The sequence below is a fragment of the Ambystoma mexicanum genome, chromosome 8, assembly GCF_040938575.1.
Source record: "Ambystoma mexicanum isolate Mex_15411 chromosome 8, UKY_AmexF1_1, whole genome shotgun sequence".
In the NCBI taxonomy this organism is placed as follows: domain Eukaryota; kingdom Metazoa; phylum Chordata; class Amphibia; order Caudata; family Ambystomatidae; genus Ambystoma; species Ambystoma mexicanum.
In genome coordinates this window covers 80,040,371-80,058,719 of record NC_090929.1, presented here as the reverse complement: position 1 = coordinate 80,058,719, position 18,349 = coordinate 80,040,371, and the positions used below count along the sequence as shown (strand labels likewise).

The 18,349-nt window shown below is 46.9% G+C and overlaps 1 protein-coding gene across 1 annotated transcript in view; it reads left to right on the top strand.

The window, feature by feature from the left end:
• Nucleotides 1-18,349, top strand: part of CCDC180 (coiled-coil domain containing 180) — a 728,974-nt gene that overhangs the window by 510,218 nt on the left and 200,407 nt on the right. Inside the window, exons 24-26 of the mRNA XM_069609330.1 lie at nucleotides 5,894-5,992; nucleotides 6,870-6,956; nucleotides 14,923-15,092. Coding sequence (XP_069465431.1) covers nucleotides 5,894-5,992; nucleotides 6,870-6,956; nucleotides 14,923-15,092 — 356 coding nt within the window. The remainder of the gene's footprint in view (nucleotides 1-5,893; nucleotides 5,993-6,869; nucleotides 6,957-14,922; nucleotides 15,093-18,349) is intronic.

Sequence of the window (18,349 nt, the reverse complement as noted above, 5' to 3'; positions counted from 1 at the left end):
GTTCCTGTGCTGGTTTGCCACAAACACAAGTATTTACTTGTGACCAATAACACACACACAATGCAAACACGACCCTTTATGATTTTTTCCTTGTTTGCCTTTATTCCAGAGCAAGCCGTCTATTCGGCCACTCCAGTGTAATAGACCAATCCTGTCTGTCCACTTCACAATCAGAAGACACAACAGTGTTGCATGTCTGGCCATACCTGCCCTGGGAACCTGCCTCACAAGCGAGATTCATGACAAGGTTTTAGTGGTGAGTCAGGCATATACCTCCCTACCACCACTCATTAATTTTATAGTATGCATTTGCTTCCTTGTTAGTGCATTTCTGTGCCCTTCCCTTTATTTGATTGTTTTTTAACCGAACCACACACATGGTTCATCTCACACAATATAGTTGTGGGTGCTATACAACCCAGTCATGTCCAGAAAGAATGAAGATGTTGATACACAAGAACTTTGTATTTATTTTCCTTTTCTTGTGTTTTATTCTTATTTACTACAGGGGCCACCTATTTGCCCTGATGAAGGCGGTTCATGTAGAGTACTACCTATCCGGCTGATTTTTTTGGAGCTGGATACCCTCTCCGCCGAAACATATACCATATGCAAGGGGGACATTGGCACCAATAAATACTTCTTCCTTGGGGTCTATGAACTATCTATTGTCAGGCCTACACCTGCCACCAAGACTTCGACTACGGTCCTCCCGTCACGTTGGCACCTGTAATACAAGATGCTTTAGGCACTTGCAATCTGAGATGCTTCATTGAGGCACCCATAATACAAGATACTTTAGGCACTTGCAATCTGAGATGCTTCATTGAGGCACCCATAATACAAGATACTTTAGGCACTTGCAATCTGAGATGCTTCATTGAAGGCACCTATAATACAAGATGCTTTAGGCACTTGCAATCTGAGATGTTTCATTGAAGGCACCTTTAATATAATACAGCATAGTCCTTTGATCTCACTAATTACTTATGATATGCTACATGATCAAGTATTTCGAACTGTTTTATGTACTCAAGCAAAAACTGTGATTTTTTGATTTCTTTATTTATGTTAAGACCATTTGGATTTGGTTCATATGTAAACTGTCTACAAATGTTATTTGTTCATGTTTGAATGTTTTCCATTTTAATACAAACCACGTTTATTCACAACCTTTATTGTATGTGATTTTTCTTGTTCAACCCTATTTTTCTTTCTGGACAAACTTATGGGGCAGTAACTTAGAGACTTTACCCATTAGTACCAACAATACCAGGGTTCCCATTCCTAAAATAGAGTTGTTTCATTCATTGACAATTAGTGGAAACAGATCTGGTCAGTAGCAGTACTAACTCCTCTGGTCTTTACTTTCTTGGCAGTTCAACAAAGGTAGGGGAATGTTTCTCTACCACTGGCCTTTCTCAGGCCTTTCTTGGCAGTTCAACAAAGGTAGGGGAATGTTTCTCTTCCCCTGGCCTTTCTCAGGCCTTTCTTGGCAGTTCAACAAAGGTAGGGGAATGTTTCTCTTCCACTGGCCTTTCTCAGCAGAACCCTTTCAGTGGTTCGACGGGCGCTCCCTTGCCAGGTACTGCCTATGGTCCCAGACCTCTTCACTTTGGTTTCTCTCTCTCGGGTTCCAGACCCCTTTAATATGGTTTCTCGTGCTTGGTCCCAGATCCCTTCAATATGGTTTCTCTTGCTTGGGTCCCAGACCCTTTCAATATTTTATTTTTCTGCCTGGGTCCAAGACCCCTTCAATATGTTTTCTTGCGTTTGGGTCCCAGCCCCAATCACGGACCCAGGCAGCCCCCGTACCTTGTTGTCTGGCACCTGGTCCGTGGCATTAGTCTCAGACTTCTCTGAGTCTACTGAGAACTTTTGTAAGCCTCCTTCTGTTTTCACACTGCCTCCAGCAGCTGCTCTGCGCTTTGACCGGGCCGGGCTGCGCATTTCTACTCATCGATGTTGCATGCTGGTCTTGGTCTACCAGTCCTCGGCAGAGCAGGTAGGGACACCAGGTCACTCCCGTCCACGTCCCGCTCAGCAGCTTCACCCCCAGCCTCGCCGGCTGTGGTGCTGGGCTCTTGACCACGGTGCTTCCGGGGATTGACTGATTGACTCTTTCTGAGTCTCTCTTATTTTCCTATTCTACTTGGACCAATGAGTTACTGACAACCACTAGAATGCTCATTTTGGTTCTTAGGACTACTCTTTATACCTCAGCCCGTCTTCTTTGTCCTAGTATTTCTCTGTGCCTTCTCTATAAGGTATGCCTGCCTCTCCTTTGTCCGAGTACTCATACGGGCCTCCACTGGGTTGTCTGTGTTCTTCCTCGTCCAGTACTATTGATATTTTGTATAGCGCACATGCATACATGCTGACAGGGAAAAGGAGGGTGGGGTGAGGGGTGATAATACCACTTTGGCCCATGATGTCCTCCCTGTATCTCAGAGGGGGAACCCCTTCTCATGAGATCCACCTATTGTGTACCACCCCCAGGGGGACTATCAGTTAGCGGCCTCTTCTCCTTGGCCTCATGGAAAGGGCCTCCCCCCTCTGGGAGAAGGGACAACGCCATAAGATTCTTCAAACTTCTCTATGGTAGTCATGTGGAGCTTGCTGGGTGAAGTTTCAGGCTTCCTCTATATTATGGAACCTTCTGGTTTTGACTTCTTATCCTGTAGGTCTTGAAGGCTCCAGCGGGATCCATGGAGGGCCTGTTGGGTTTTCCTGGAATTGTCCCTGTAAAGACTGGAGGGGGGTTTCTGCACTCCTGCCCTCTATATGGCAGAGTAGATGCACAGAGCACCCCAGCCAAGGTTCTCTATAGGGTAGCAATGGGCGAGCAACCAAGGCTTAAGCTCTCAGGAGGTGATGCAGGCTGGTTCTTAAGTACAGTGTAGTCCCCAACCACCCATAAAGGAATATCCACACACTATGTTATGTGCTAACACAGTTCTTTATACAAAAATAAGGTTCAGTATATATACACGAGTAACAAAACACTTTGTACTTTGGCAAATCTAATATGGTAAATATATACAATGTCTAGGTGGTATCTCTTAAAACTATTGACTCCTTTTAAAATGCACCAAATGCTGACAGTTTCTAATGGCATACAAATCAAACAGTAATGGGTATCAGCATAAGACATAGGAAGGAAGACAAATTAGGTTAAACAATGGCAGAATACTTTGTCCAACTACCAAGACACAGTTCTGTGCGAGTATACCCCCACCTGGGCAACCTGTAATAAAGTGCATTAACAAGCCCAATCCATATATGCTTAAATAGTCTTTTTTTCCTGGTAAAAAATGTTCCACTACCCCAATGTACCTGAGTTATCAGAGTTTCTTCAACAGCTCGTCGACAGATTCCAGTGGACTCCTTTTAAAGCAGGAGCCGCGGTCATCGAGATGCCGCAGAGAAAATGTGAACACTGTCGTCGGGACAGCCGCTTTGAATTTTGCAGTGGTCATCAACAATCGATCATGGACGTCCTGCGTAGACAAGGCATGTGGTGCCGCAAAGGGGACTCAATGACGAGCGTAGGCCCAGCAGCGGACGTCGGGTGTCGATGATCGGGACACGACCACGGCTGAATCTTCACTTCGTCAGCCTCTTTGTGGACTTCAGGTGGTGGCCCACCGGCGGATTCTCTGCGGTCGTCGTCGACCTAGTCTTTCTCTGGCAGGACAAAGCGGTGATGGCAACAGATCCCTTGGTTTAAATGTTCTTGGGCAATGGTTGAGTGTTGCAGCTCCGGTCGTCGAGTAGCACGGCTTCAAGCTGTCCCCGCTTCTGGGCAATGCGACTCGACAGGCTTCCAGCGGCCATCAGGCTCACAGTGCAGTCAGGCCATTCACTTCCACCCAGACACTCGCAACAAGGAATGTGGATTGGGTCAAGCACCCAACCTTTCAGCACACCACACTGCATTGATGTCAGTTTCGAGCAGGGCTGTCTCATTCTTTGTGTCACACACACATTTAAAATACACCCATAACATGGAATGTATATTGGTCACACACTCCATTCACCCAGGTCTCGACCAAAGGGTGTAACCACAACATACAGTCACTGGGAAGGCTACAGCCAGTCTGGCCTGGACTTCCCCACAATACCATAAGTGGTTCTTCCACCCAACAGCCAGTCAGGGGAAGGGACAGCGTAAGGGCTTCCCAGGACTTTGGGAAAACAAGATAATAGGTACTAGAAACCAAGAGGCCGCAGGGGCCATCTTGTCTCCTATCAGGAATCCACTGATTCCTATGGCAGGGCCTGGGTATCCCAAAATGGAGGATACTCAGAGCACCTGTCAAATTCAGCAAGGAGCTGCCACCAGCCCATACCCTGCTCTGTGGGCCAGGAACAGGTGCGAAAAAAACATACACTAGGGGTACAGGGTCATACCCCCACCCATGGGTGCCATAAGGGTATCCCAAGGGTCTCTGTTCACCACAACCAAAAAGAGTAAGAGCTGCACTGCCAGGAGTCCCACATGCACTCCTGTGCAGAAAACAACACAGAACACACATAATAAGGGAGTACACAACAAGGACGTGGAGGCCTTGTCCCTCCAATGCATTTCCAGCATTACAGTCCCCTGCATACAGAAGGGGACTATGTCACAGAGTTGAAGATAGGTGTTATGCCCGTCTTAACACCTTTTTTCAGTCAGAGGTTTCTTATTTTTTGCCACCTAAAAAGGGCATGAATTCCAGCAGGACATTTTATACTGGAGTTAATGCAGTGGATTCCTATGGAAATCCTATGCAATCCAACCATTTTTTACTTCTGCCAAAAACATGTGGATTCTGTAGGAATCCATTGTAAATATCTCCTGCAAGAGAAAATTGTGCACGAGGCGTTTACATTTCTTTTTAATGCATAGTGTAAAATAAATGTGTCAACTTGGACCAGACAGGTGTAACACTTTTCCTTTACATTTCACACTGCGAGTGTTTAAAATTGCGCAGAGGGGACTGATTTGCATGGACGCCCTGTATGCCATGCTGCTAACTGTTGTCAACCCAAACTAAATGGAGCCCTTCAGTCCACGTCTGCCGCATGTGGCACAGTACTGATTGACACTGTCCTTTCTCTGACATCATCGGAATGGTCCAACATAATTGTTATGCTGATACATGCCTCCAAGCTGTATGTTTGCCTCTGCACTGGTGCTCTCTTTACTTGCCGTCTAATGATTTTTCAACATTTTTTTTATAGAAGCATACTAAACTTGATCAGCAGTGGTGGGTGAATTACAATATTGGGGCTGTACCATATTTTTCTATGCACAAACATTCTAATTTGAAAAGTATCATTCTTTTAACAAGTCCAAATTATATGCAAAAAGCCCAAAGGACAAGATTCTCAATTTATGTCAATGTTGGCATTCTATATAAAGATGATGCAAGATTTCAGCACATCAATGATCATGGCATACTCGTGAGTGATTTAGGACCCTGTCACCTCTTTCGTGACAAATTCCTTTTGGAATTCTTGGCAAAGAAGCCGACAAAGTCCAACTTCCGAGGAGAGATTGGGCCAGGAGGGAAGCATACATTTGTAGTTGTGTTTTATAGAGCATGATCCTCGCTAGGAAGCAGCAGAGTGCCAACTTTCTTCAAAAAGACTTCCCGTTCTGATTTGCTAGATGCTACACCTTGTACAAGCACTATATTCCTACGGCTGTGCAGCAGTGGCCGCTACCATGTAATCAGTTCCTTTATGGTTGCAGTTGCAGTGGTTGTCTCTCCAGAGGCTCATCCATCATTAATCTCTGTGCCCACAAGAGTCTCCCTGCTGGCAGTTGAATCAGTGCCTTTTTACGCAGCTTCTTTTCATTTTTCTTGGGAGATCTGAGGGTCTGTTTTCTTGTTTGTTTCAGGTGGCCAAAAGTAATTTACAGAGCCAGAAGCTGCAGGAAAGCTTGGAAACCCTGAGCAAGAAGATTGATGCCTGCGCTCATCCCAACTTGGACAAAGAGGTCAGTTCTGCGTCGCTGAGTATCGGGCACAAAGGCAAAGAGAGTGACAAGTCATGGTACTACTGGTCCCTTTAATTTAAGAGTTGGTGTCCCTTTTGTCTTAACCTATGTGTAAAAGAGGAGATTTGGAAGCTTTCAAAGACAGAGGCGAGCATTTATGCATAGACATCTTTACCAAAACTCATCAGCCGCAAACTATTGACCAAAAATATAGGGGTCAATTGACTAATGAACTGGTGGGCAGAATGCAAGGGTATTTTATCCCTCACTTCTCACATCTATGGCTCTGCAGTTCCCACCTTGTAAGTCCCTGACTCGTAAAAGGGGTTTGCAATAATAGGAGCGGTTGTCTGGGGGCACAAGAGACCCATAGCCGGCCCCCACCATGCATGTTCACACGTATGACCGGTTCCTAAACCTAGCTATCCATTACTGACCCGATGTCACAGGGTTTGGGAGGACAGTAGTAGTGACCACCCTTACAAGGTCTGTCCCTTTTAGGCTGGTCACTACATTACTTGCTGCTGCTTTAAAAGGAAATCATTCTCAATACAGAAATGTGTCTTATTCCACCAATATCTTGCTCTACGTGTATCAGTGACTCCCCTGGGTCCTCTCTAAGGTCATCTTACTGATTAAATACTTGTATGCCAGCTCTGTGAAATAGCACATCTTTGGCTTGGCGGAGCCGGTTATATAGATAATTTAAGGGACGAATGATCTTATTTTAGCTTCCAGACTGGCACCACTGGCACTCATGTCTTGGAACATGGTTGACTTCTACGTACCAGTGGGTAGTACCTTGCTCTGCTCTCTGGATCTTCACAAGCTGCACTTGATTGACTGCTTTTCACTCACTTCCTGTTTCATACCACAGGCGGTGACCCCCGAGGAGTTGTACGATTTCATGAAATCACTGGTAGGGGACGTGGTCCAACGCTGCAACTACCTGAAGTGCCTGCTGGTGAGTATGGCGTCATTATGCGGGTGGCAGATGATGGTCACAGTTCCTCACATGGACGCTTTGCCTTCCAACTGCAGGTCACCATTGAAACTTTGAGCTTTGGTTTTACATGGGTTTTGGATTTTTTTATACATCTGCCGTGAACGTTCCTCAGGGATTGTCTGTTTTGTCTTTGTATTTATGTGAGAGGCAGGAAAAGGTGTGCGACTCAGAAACACAGTTCAACAGGTCAAGAGCAATAGTTGGAGCTTCCCATCACTGGGTGCTTTCACAATGATAACACAGTGATAAGGGGACGCAAACTGGGGAAGTGGGGACATAGGGAGTTTAATGATGTCTGTCTGATTTCCATTGCAGGGATAAAACCGTTCCACTTATTGGAGAAAGGGAGAGGACTAGCACAATATATACCATTAGCCGCAGACAGATAAAAACAACTTACCATCGCTTGCAGCAGGGGTGGGAAAGTGGATTTATTTTAATGCCACCTGTTTTCACTGCCAATAACTATTATGAGTTTAGTTTTGAGGTATGTACCTCCTGGGCATTTAAATTACTGCATGAAATGTTATCTCCCGCTCCCCATCTTGAAGAAAATCCCACGTCCTATGAATTAAAAGATGCACAAGGGCACACCTCTTCACATACAGCTCAAAAGGGTGTGGGGGGACACCAAAGGGGTGAGAATGTGAGCGTCCCCCATGGTCACATTTTCAACACCTGTGTTTGGGGAGATGCACAGTAGAGTCTTTACTGGACCTTTGTGCATTTTTCCATCACATATCCTGCTGCCGTCATTTCCATCCCTTACACAGAAATGGAAATTAGTTTTTTAAATTCCAACAAAACTTGACATGAGATATTTCTGAAGCACAGCATGTATTATTTCTAAAATGCCAAAAGCCTGACATGACTTTTTCACCCAAGAGGTAGCAAAGCGGTATGACTTTCATTCATCAACAGTGTTTTTTTTCGATGGGGGATTTTGCAGATTTGTTTTTCTTTGATTAAACTCATCGAAAAATATATGGTATTGTGGGTAAGGGTATATAAGGGGTGGGGGTTTGGGAATAGTGTAAAATTAATAGGGAGGTTTGTGGGAATCCCCTTAAAAATTCAATGTTCAATTCGTTTTTTTCAAAGAAAATAAATTAGGCAAAAAAAACATCAAAAACACTGTTGATTAATGAACATAGAACCGGCAAAGCATCGCAACATGGTCTTCAAGATACCGCATGCCAAGCGAGTCACTACTAAATGCACTGTCCTTGTGAGGAATAGGACACAAGTAATAATGACACCCTTATTATTGACACCTGAAAGAAAAGAAGCACATTTCAGAAAATCTGTCCAATAACAAAGTTTGGAAGGTAGCCAATGAAAGAGCTATAGCTTACTGACAAAATCTTGTAAACCCAGATTAGCACTGTGGCTGTCTGTGTTCAAGAGTTGACCATGGTACTGCATTGTGGCACTTGTGGTAAGTCTGAATCAGGGGACGTACATGGTGGCATGTTACCTGAATGTTTCTTTATTCTTTAACGAAAAAACAGGGCCTAAGCTAACCCTAACCCTAACATTCTGTGCCCTATTTTACAAAGAAAAATGTGAACGGGTGATCATCAGGATGTCTTACATAAATGAAGTCCTCGATCCAGGATCCTATCCTATCCTATGCTGAGTTCTGCCTCTATAACTAAACAGGAAAAACAAAAAACACACTTTGGGCAATTGCCCAAATAAAGAGATGGTGGCGGGTTTCTAACCCGCACCCTGGTTTCTCTTTATCCTACCCTCCTTGCCTTGATGCACATTCCCAAACACAAACTGAGAGCCCGATTCTGAGGTGCATGCAAAATAGGAAAGTGGTCTTCCATGACGGAAGAACACTTTCCTTAAAAGCACCATATTCTGCTAAAGAGAAAATGTTTCGGCCTGGCGTCAAAGCCTCAATTTTTGCATATGCCATGTGCTGAACCGCTTATGTGACACGTTCAATGGGTTCCGCGTCAGATGCAGCTGACTTCCCTGCAGACCAGTCTCTCAGCTCTCAGTAGATGCTTGCTTTCCTCCGCTCCTCTGTGATGGCCCTGTTAGATCCTTGCACGACCGGCACTGCAACCTCTTAACAGCAGCGACCGCCTGTGGGGACGCCACACCTGGCATACACTCACTCTGCCTTACCATACCTTCCACAAGGAGACTCACAGCTCTCTCAGGCTCAGCAGGCCTCTCTCTCGCCAATTATGATTGGTTCTTTATCTGATGCTCCTCCAGCAGGCTGAGCCATCCACTGTTCTGCTGTTTCAGGCGAGGATTGTGGATAAATTAGGTGAGAAACCAAGCTAGCTGTTATAACAGTTCTAGATTATTATACATTTCAGCTCCCACATAGCCAACAAAGGTATTAGGGTTTGGGGGGTGTGAGGATTCTGAGGGCGTCCTCACTTCTTTCACCAATATATCTCCCTCCCAGGTGGCATGGGAAAGGCCGTCGCTTTTGGATCCTGACCCGGGGGATGGACATACAAGGGAGGATCACCTGGGTGGTGGAAACTTGGGGAATCGGGATGAGGCACCCTTGGGGGAGACATGGTAGAAGGGTGACCAGACGTCACGGTTTTGCCAGGACCATCCCAGTGTTTTGCCCTTGGTCCCGGTGTCCTGAGAGTTCTGGGGGTTTTAAAACCACATCTTGGGATTGGACGGATGGGTGGCTATTTTCCCGGTTTTTGCCGGGAACCGATTAAGAAATCCTGAAATTGAGCCCGACGCTGCTCTTCCTGCTTGCGTGAATGCTTTTCACGCCCCCATTTCCTCCCCTTCTCTTTCCTGACTTCTCTCCTCTAATGAGAGGAGTGTGCCTATAACACATCCTGTAACAGGCCAACGACATAGAAGTAGGACTACCATTTTATCTGAGTTCTGTGTGTGTTTACTGTAGTCCTACTTCTGTCTATTGCCTGTCCCATTTTTGTTTCTTTCAATATGGTCACCCTAAACGGTATCCCCCATTTCCCTTTTATAATGGCTCAAATATCCCCAAGGTCTTTGTAGGGCATTACCAATCCCTTCCGTATTTTTCCAGAAAACCCTCTCCCAATACACACCAATTGGGTACTGAGACGAGAAAGAGACATCCCAGAGACATACATTCTCGCTTTATTAACTCAGACATACACAAACATCACTCTGGTACTGGGACGAGGAAGAGGGATGCTGAGTACCAAGACCGTTATGCAGTAAAGGAACATTGCCTGCACCTCAAGCCCAGGGCGTGTTATAAATGGCCCGCTGAGGTGAGGCTAAAGAGATTGCTGTGGAATGCTTGCAGGAGAAGCCAGAGTCCTTTCAGTAAAAGTGAATTGTGGCGGGAGCATTCGAAAAGGTCTCTGGTGGAAGAACTGGTCTGCACCACCTCCTGGAGTTAGGGAGACTCTTTCTCGGTAGAAGCAAGGTGGCAGAGATCCTGGATGAGAGACACGCAGAGCCGGGAGCAGCAATAGCCACAGAGAGCCTGCCGGCGCGATGAACAGCACCTGGAGCCAGCCTACCCGGTGAGTCTGAGAAGCCTGAATGACTCTGGGACGCTGTGATGTGGACAGCGTGGTTGCTGCAGGTTGGATCACTCGTGAGTGAGCGAGGGACTGTTTTGGCAATATGAATGCCGGTTCCGCTTTAAATAAATGCTGTTGATGAAACGTTAACCTGAAGCTGCTGAGAAAATGGAATGAAAGGGTTTTGTGAATACTGAATTTCAAAAACAATGAAAATGAAAGGGCCAGCGAAACGGAAATCTTTGAACTTGTGAATACACCCGTGAAGAGAGTGCAAATTCCAAACAGGAGCGTAAACTGGGAATTTGATGTTAGTTTATCCAACGCGACTGAATGGAATGAAACCTTTTTTTTGTAATACTGAACCAAAAGAGAGAAAGTGTGATTGAATACCGATTGGATTGAAAGCAGTTGGTGAAAATTCCTGATAAAAAGGAATTGTGAACTATGTAAACTGAAGAGAACAAGCATTGGCAAGTGCCATGAGAATATTTGAAAGTATAACAAGTGAATGTTGGCAAGACAAGTTTTAAGAAAGCTACAAGATGGTAAGTCCAATACCACTTTATAAGCTGAAACAGTGGCAGTGTAGCTGTGAAGAAGAAGCTAGTAAGGTGTGTCGGTTGCGTAACCTGCAGTAGGTGGACTGTGTGGTCCGACAACTGGGCCTAGACCAAGTACACCCACCTAAAAGGAAAAGCCAAATAACTCACTTATTAGCTTGTGATTGAAGATCAAGGAAAAGTTGTGTGATTTAAAGTTAATGATCATCTCTGTGATATTGGTGAAATTGATGAAAGGCAGCTCAGCCAGAAAAGCTAGGAAGTATCCCAAGGAATTGTGTTGTTTTTGAACAGTGTGAGACTAGAAAGGTTGGGGAAGGGAACCCCTCTTTTCGGTAAAGTTGTTTTGGTAAAGTGAACTATCTTGAATCTTGGGAAAGGGAAAACCCCCTTTTCCAGCCGAGAGCTGGAGGAAGCTCTGAACTTTTATTTGAACACGTTCTCATTTTGATACTGACATCCCTACACATTGTATACAAGTAGATGTGAGGGCAAGTATAGGTTTTGGACACAGACAGACATTTGCTTTGAACTTCCTGACACAGACTATCATTAGTTTCATTTAGATAGGGAAATCCTGGTATGCAGTGATTTAAACGAATGGAAAATAACGCCATTTACACATTTATAACAAAGAAAATACTTAATTTCTAAAATATACAAATATGGCGGTGGATTAAGGGGTTAAAATGGATGGCGAGGGGTTTGGGGTGGGATTATAAACAAAGGGAAATGGGTTTTTTGAGTGGGAGACCCGCCCCAAATAAAAAAAACTATTTGTCAATTTGTCTGTTAAAAATGTTTAGACATAATTGTTCGTTATTTTCTGTTCGTTAAAATCACCTGTAACCGGAAATCCCACCAGCATAGGGCATGTTAGACCTTTCTCCAACTTTTATTTTCATTAACGTTTGTAACCCAAGTCATACTCAGTCATACTCAGTTTTCTGTGCCTACTTCCTGATGCCTTCACAGGGCAAGGGATGATAACCTGTATCCCTTTCTGGGGATTTCCTGTCCCCTAAGGGGGAGAAAAACTAAAAAAGGAAACCGGTACCCCACCCTTGATTACATAGGTGCGTGGACTATGGAAAAGATGAACTGTATAAATTATCAGCTCATGGGTCAGAGGGATGTAAGAAACAAATTCATAATGGCACAAAACCCACATATACAATAATTCAACATACACTTGCAACATAAAATCTGCACAACATGTCATATTTCATTAAAATGTTTGACCACTAAGTCACAGGAGTGAGATTTGTAGGTGTGACAAGTATTCAAACACAGGCAACCAATTGCTCTCTGTAGTCGCTAAAGAAGCGACTAATTGCTCTCTGTTGTTGAATATGTATTTCTTTCGATGCCAAGACACCCTTTGCCATTGTTCATTTTTTGTGGCCCAGTTTTGGTGTTTGCTGTTGTTATTTCTCAGCATTTACTCGAAAGATGTGATTTTTTTTTTCTCTGCCTGTGCAACTTTCGACAATCAGAAGCAGAGACTTCACTTGCTTGAAACCCTAGTAGTTCGTATGAATGCGACCCAGGTTTCCTTGCTTCTTGGCGCTACATGTGTGGTTCAATAAAAGGCAGGTTGTGGAACCGAAGCGCCCATGAGTTTCTGTACATGCCACTGCCCTCTCAGCCCCCTAGTCACTTGCCAATGTCTTCCTGAGCCTGGCATGATCTATGTAGTACACACTAAAGTGCCACCCACTGCCCTTCTGGGCAGACAGGGACCCTTGTATGTATGTATGTGTGTGTGCAGTGCTCTTTGCACCCCTATGTACATCTGTGCATATATTTACGTACACGTCCTATTAAAGACACTGGCCACCAAACGGAGAGAGCGCCACACATCTTTCAGAACCTCATCTCGCTCGGGCCTCTTGCCTTTGTGTATCGCATATTGGGATGGGCAGATAATAAACATTCTGATTGACCTGCTCGTTATTAAACCATTCACTCCTTGCCAATCTCGGTGTAGGATCTGTATCTCGTGCCCATTGAAACGTCTATAGTTCTGTTGGTTTCGCCTGGGCACCTCTGGTTTACCCAAGACGCACCCACAGGGAACCTAATGCTCCAGCGTTCGGACCCACCTCTGACCTCATTCTGATTTCCCTTTAATAGCATGGAAGGATAACCCCAGATACTTTGCAAACCTGTATGGAATGTAATATGCAATCGGGGGGATCCAAATTGGCATTTATTGGGACTGGCTTGAGAAAAGATTCAGATGGCGGTGGTCACTACCACTGAGAACGCTGGTGAGCAGGCTCTTCTGGTTAAAGCAAACGTTCCACACGGCCACCTCAGGATCCCGTTTGGGAGTTTGGTACCAGCTCGGCGAGGGGAGAAATACACTGTTTATTTTAAGGTCAGAACTCAAGTTACATCATTGTCCAGTCCTTTAAGCCTGAGGCTCTTCGGAGGCTTGGTGTAGCTAGTCTCAAACATGTCCCTCCGTCCCTCTCTCTGCGGCGGTCGCCAGAACTAAAGCCAGGCTTTGTGGTATCCAATGCATGCATGGAGACCCTCCTCTGTGCTGGCAGAGAGGGGCACAGGCACTTCAGGAAGGGGACACCCCAGTCACATGCTAATCGTGAGCCGCTTGCGTGCACCAACTCTCAGGAACTTCCTACTGCCCCCTTCCCTCTACTCTAGCTGCCATCTCTTTTTCCCCCAGAGAGCCTCCTTCAGAGAGATTGGGTTACCACTGCCACTCTCTCGAACATTCCAAGCCAGGTTACTTATAATCCTCAGGGCTGTTACAGGGGAAAATGGATCATTCCCAAAACTGAGAGCAGATCGCCTTGTGGAACGGAAACGGGGCCCCTCTCATGCACACTTACACCGGCCCTCATTTCTTTTCCTGGGTCTTAATGGTCTGCCAAATACCAACCGTGATATCCCGTGTTTCACCACATGTCCTAGTAACCCCGAAGGTGGGGTTGCATAAAGATTTTGCTCTTGCTCATATGGGGAAGGATCATTTTCCCCGAGCTACAAGGACCCCTCCCGAGGTCCATACAGCTATTAGCACACGGTGGCAGAAGCAATCCATGTTTTTGAGTTTTGTGGTGAGGTATAAACATGACTTTAATAGTGGGTCTGTAAATAGACAAACTGAGTCAGTAAATTCAATGTGTTTTATTTTGTAGTATTTAAATAAGGTTGTGTTCACAAGTTAAGGATTTCAATTGCAAACTTGGTTATACTGGATTGGTTTCCCCATGAGCACGCATGGGTGTCTTGCCGCCAAATGAAACGGAAAGTGAAAGCATTTCCCCATGTTTTAGCTTTCACTCTGTTGTGTTTTCAAAGACATCTTGCCTGGAAATTGCATTGCATTTCTTTTGAAGATAGAATGTTCAGAGTACAGTCAATACCAGTAGTTATTGACTTCACTCTTAAAATTTTGATTGGCCGCGGAAATGTCACCAATGTTCTCCATGTGCTAATATGGGTGCTTTCATGATCCCCCACCTTAGGTATAGAACGATTGGTGTCAGATCCACCATGGCCTTAAACTCTGTGCAGTGGTGCCAAGTCATTGCAATGATAGTGACGGACACAACAGTTGAGCTATTCAAAGTCTAGTTAAAAATATGTATGTTTTTTAAAAAGACAATTCTACAATTTCTTTAAAGTCTTGTTCTTTTTCTGTGTGGTTGGGCCTTCAAAAACACCTCTTTTTCTGGTGTGAATCTGCCATTTTATGAAACCTTGATGAAGGAAGTAGAATGTGTGAAAGTAGAAAGACCAGTCAGAGATGTTTGTGGTGCTCAAAGACCGTTGCTTTATGTTTTTGATGAGCAGTGTGATATTTCTGTTCCCTAGGACCCTGCCCTGCATGCAACAGAGCCTCCACTACAAGGGCCCTTTGCGGCAGCAGCTCGGCAGGAGAGCAAGGTGACCTTTGCCAGTATAGACTCCTTGCTCCAGCCGTGCAAGCTGGGCCGGCCCATGAATGATGACGCCGCATTGAGTCTGATCAAGTCCCTTTCGCAGTGAGTACACGTGACCGCCTGAAGCCGAAAGTGACGTACGCCATATTGTCATGTTTGTGATCATTAACGGTACGGTGCTCGGAGTCTCTAGGGAAGCGTGCTGGTTGGTTGGGTGGATCCAACAATGTTCTAACAGATGCTCCACACGTCTGCCAGCTGAGACCCCCATAACCCACTGTGGAGTATCTTCACAGTCTCCTCTTGGGCAAGATACCCTCTAACTAAACAGATAAAACCTGTCCCAAGGTTGCTGCAGAGAAGTAAAAGCACAACAGAAGTTGCCATCACTGGTAGCCCATTACTCATTCTGCATCCACCTCACTGCTTACCACTTCTCCATCGGCTGATAACCTGCGCCCCAATGCACTCCCATATGCTGTTTGCTTTGGTCCACTCTCCGCCCGTAGGGACTGGTTCATTATTGGGTTCCTCTTTCATTCCTTTCTTGGCACTGACTCGTTCACACTCTTCAACGCACATCACTTCCCTACACTGTCCCTTTCTCAAACTTCAAGTTCCCACCGTGCACTATGTCAGACACTGCATGCCATCCACCGGTCCTTCCTCACTCTACACCGTGCACTATGCCAGACACTGCGTGCCATCCACCGGTCCTTCCTGACTATACACCATGCACTAAGCCAGACACCGCATGCCATCCACCGCTCCTTCCTGACTCTACACCATGCACTAAGCCAGACACCGCATGCCATCCACTGCTCCTTCCTGACTCTACACCATGCACTAGGCCAGACACCGCATGCCATCCACCGCTCCTTCCTGACTCTACACCATGCACTAGGCCAGACACTGCATGCCATCCACCGGTCCTTCCTGTCTCTACACCGTGCACTACGCCAGACACTGCGTGCCATCCACCTGTCCTTCCTCACTCTACACCATGCACCAGGCCAGACACTGCATGCCATCCACCGGTCCTTCCTCACTCTACACCATGCACTAGGCCAGACACTGCATGCCATCCACCGGTCCTTCCTCACTCTACACCATGCACTAAGCCAGACACTGCATGCCATCCACCGGTCCTTCCTCACTCTACACCATGTACTAGGCCAGACACTGCATGCCATCCACCGGTCCTTCCTGACTCTACACCATGCACTAGGCCAGACACTGCATGCCATCCACCGGTCCTTCCTCACTCTACACCATGCACCAAGCCAGACACGGCATGCCATCCACCAGTCCTTCCTCACTCTACACCATGCACTACGCCAGACACTGTGTGCCATCCACCGGTCCTTCCTCACTCTACACCATGCACTACGCCAGACACTGCATGCCATCCACCGGTCCTTCCTCACTCTACACCATGCACTAAGCCAGACACTGCATGCCATCCACCGGTCCTTCCTCACTCTACACCATGCACTAGGCCAGACACTGCATGCCATCCACCGGTCCTTCCTGACTCTACACCATGCACCAAGCCAGACACGGCATGCCATCCACCAGTCCTTCCTCACTCTACACCATGCACTACGCCAGACACTGTGTGCCATCCACCGGTCCTTCCTCACTCTACACCATGCACTACGCCAGACACTGCATGCCATCCACCGGTCCTTCCTCACTCTACACCATGCACTAAGCCAGACACTGCATGCCATCCACCGGACCTTCCTCACTCTACACCGTGCACTACGCCAGACACTGCATGCCATCCACCGGTCCTTCCTCACTCTACACCATGCACTAAGCCAGACACGGCATGCCATCCACCGGTCCTTCCTCACTCTACACCATGCACTAAGCCAGACACTGCATGCCATCCACCGGACCTTCCTCACTCTACACCGTGCACTACGCCAGACACTGCATGCCATCCACCGGTCCTTCCTCACTCTACACCATGCACTAAGCCAGACACTGCATGCCATCCACCAGTGTTTCCTCACTCTACACCATGCACTACGCCAGACACTGCATGCCATCCACTGGTCCCTCCTCACTCTACACCGTGCACTATGCCAGACACTGCGTGCCATCCATCATTGCTTCCTCACTCTACACCATGCACTACGCCAGACACTGCATGCCATCCTCCAGTGCTTCCTCACTCTACACCATGCACTAAGCCAGACACTGCATGCCATCCACCGGTCCTTCCTCACTCTACACCATGCACTAAGCCAGACACTGCGTGCCATCCACCAGTCTTCCTCACTCTACACCATGCACTAAGCCAGACACTGCGTGCCATCCACCAGTCCTTCCTCACTCTACACCATGCACTAAGCCAGACACTGCATGCCATCCACCAGTGCTTCCTCACTCTACACCATGCACTATGCCAGACACTGCATGCCATCCACCGGTCATTCCTCACTCTACACCTTGCACTACGCCAGATATCGCATGCCATCCACCAGTCCTTCCTCACTGTACACCATGCACTACACCAGACACTGCTTGCGATCCACCGGTCCTTCCTCACACTACACCATGCACTACGCCAGACACTGCTTGCCATCCAGTGGTCCGTCCTCACTCTACACCATGCACTACGCCAGACACTGCATGCCATCCACCGGTCCTTCCTCACTCTACACCATGCACTAAGCCAGACACTGCATGCCATCCACCGGTCCTTCCTCACTCTACACCATGCACTAAGCCAGACACTGCATGCCATCCACCGGACCTTCCTCACTCTACAGCATGCACTACGCCAGACACTGCATGCCATGCACCGGTCCTTCCTCACTCTGCACCATGCACTAAGCCAGACACTGCATGCCATCCAGTGGTCCTTCCTCACTCTACACCATGCACTAAGCCAGACACTGCATGCCATCCACCGGACCTTCCTCACTCTACACCATGCACTACGCCAGACACTGCATGCCATGCACCGGTCCTTCCTCACTCTGCACCATGCACTAAGCCAGACACTGCATGCCATCCACCCGTCCTTCCTCACTCTACACCATGCACTACGCCAGACACTGCATGCCATGCACCGGTCCTTCCTCACTCTACACCATGCACTAAGCCAGACACTGCATGCCATCCACCAGTGCTTCCTCACTCTACACCATGCACTATGCCAGACACTGCATGCCATCCACCGGTCATTCCTCACTCTACACCTTGCACTACGCCAGATATCGCATGCCATCCACCAGTCCTTCCTCACTGTACACTATGCACTACACCAGACACTGCTTGCGATCCACCGGTCCTTCCTCACACTACACCATGCACTACGCCAGACACTGCTTGCCATCCAGTGG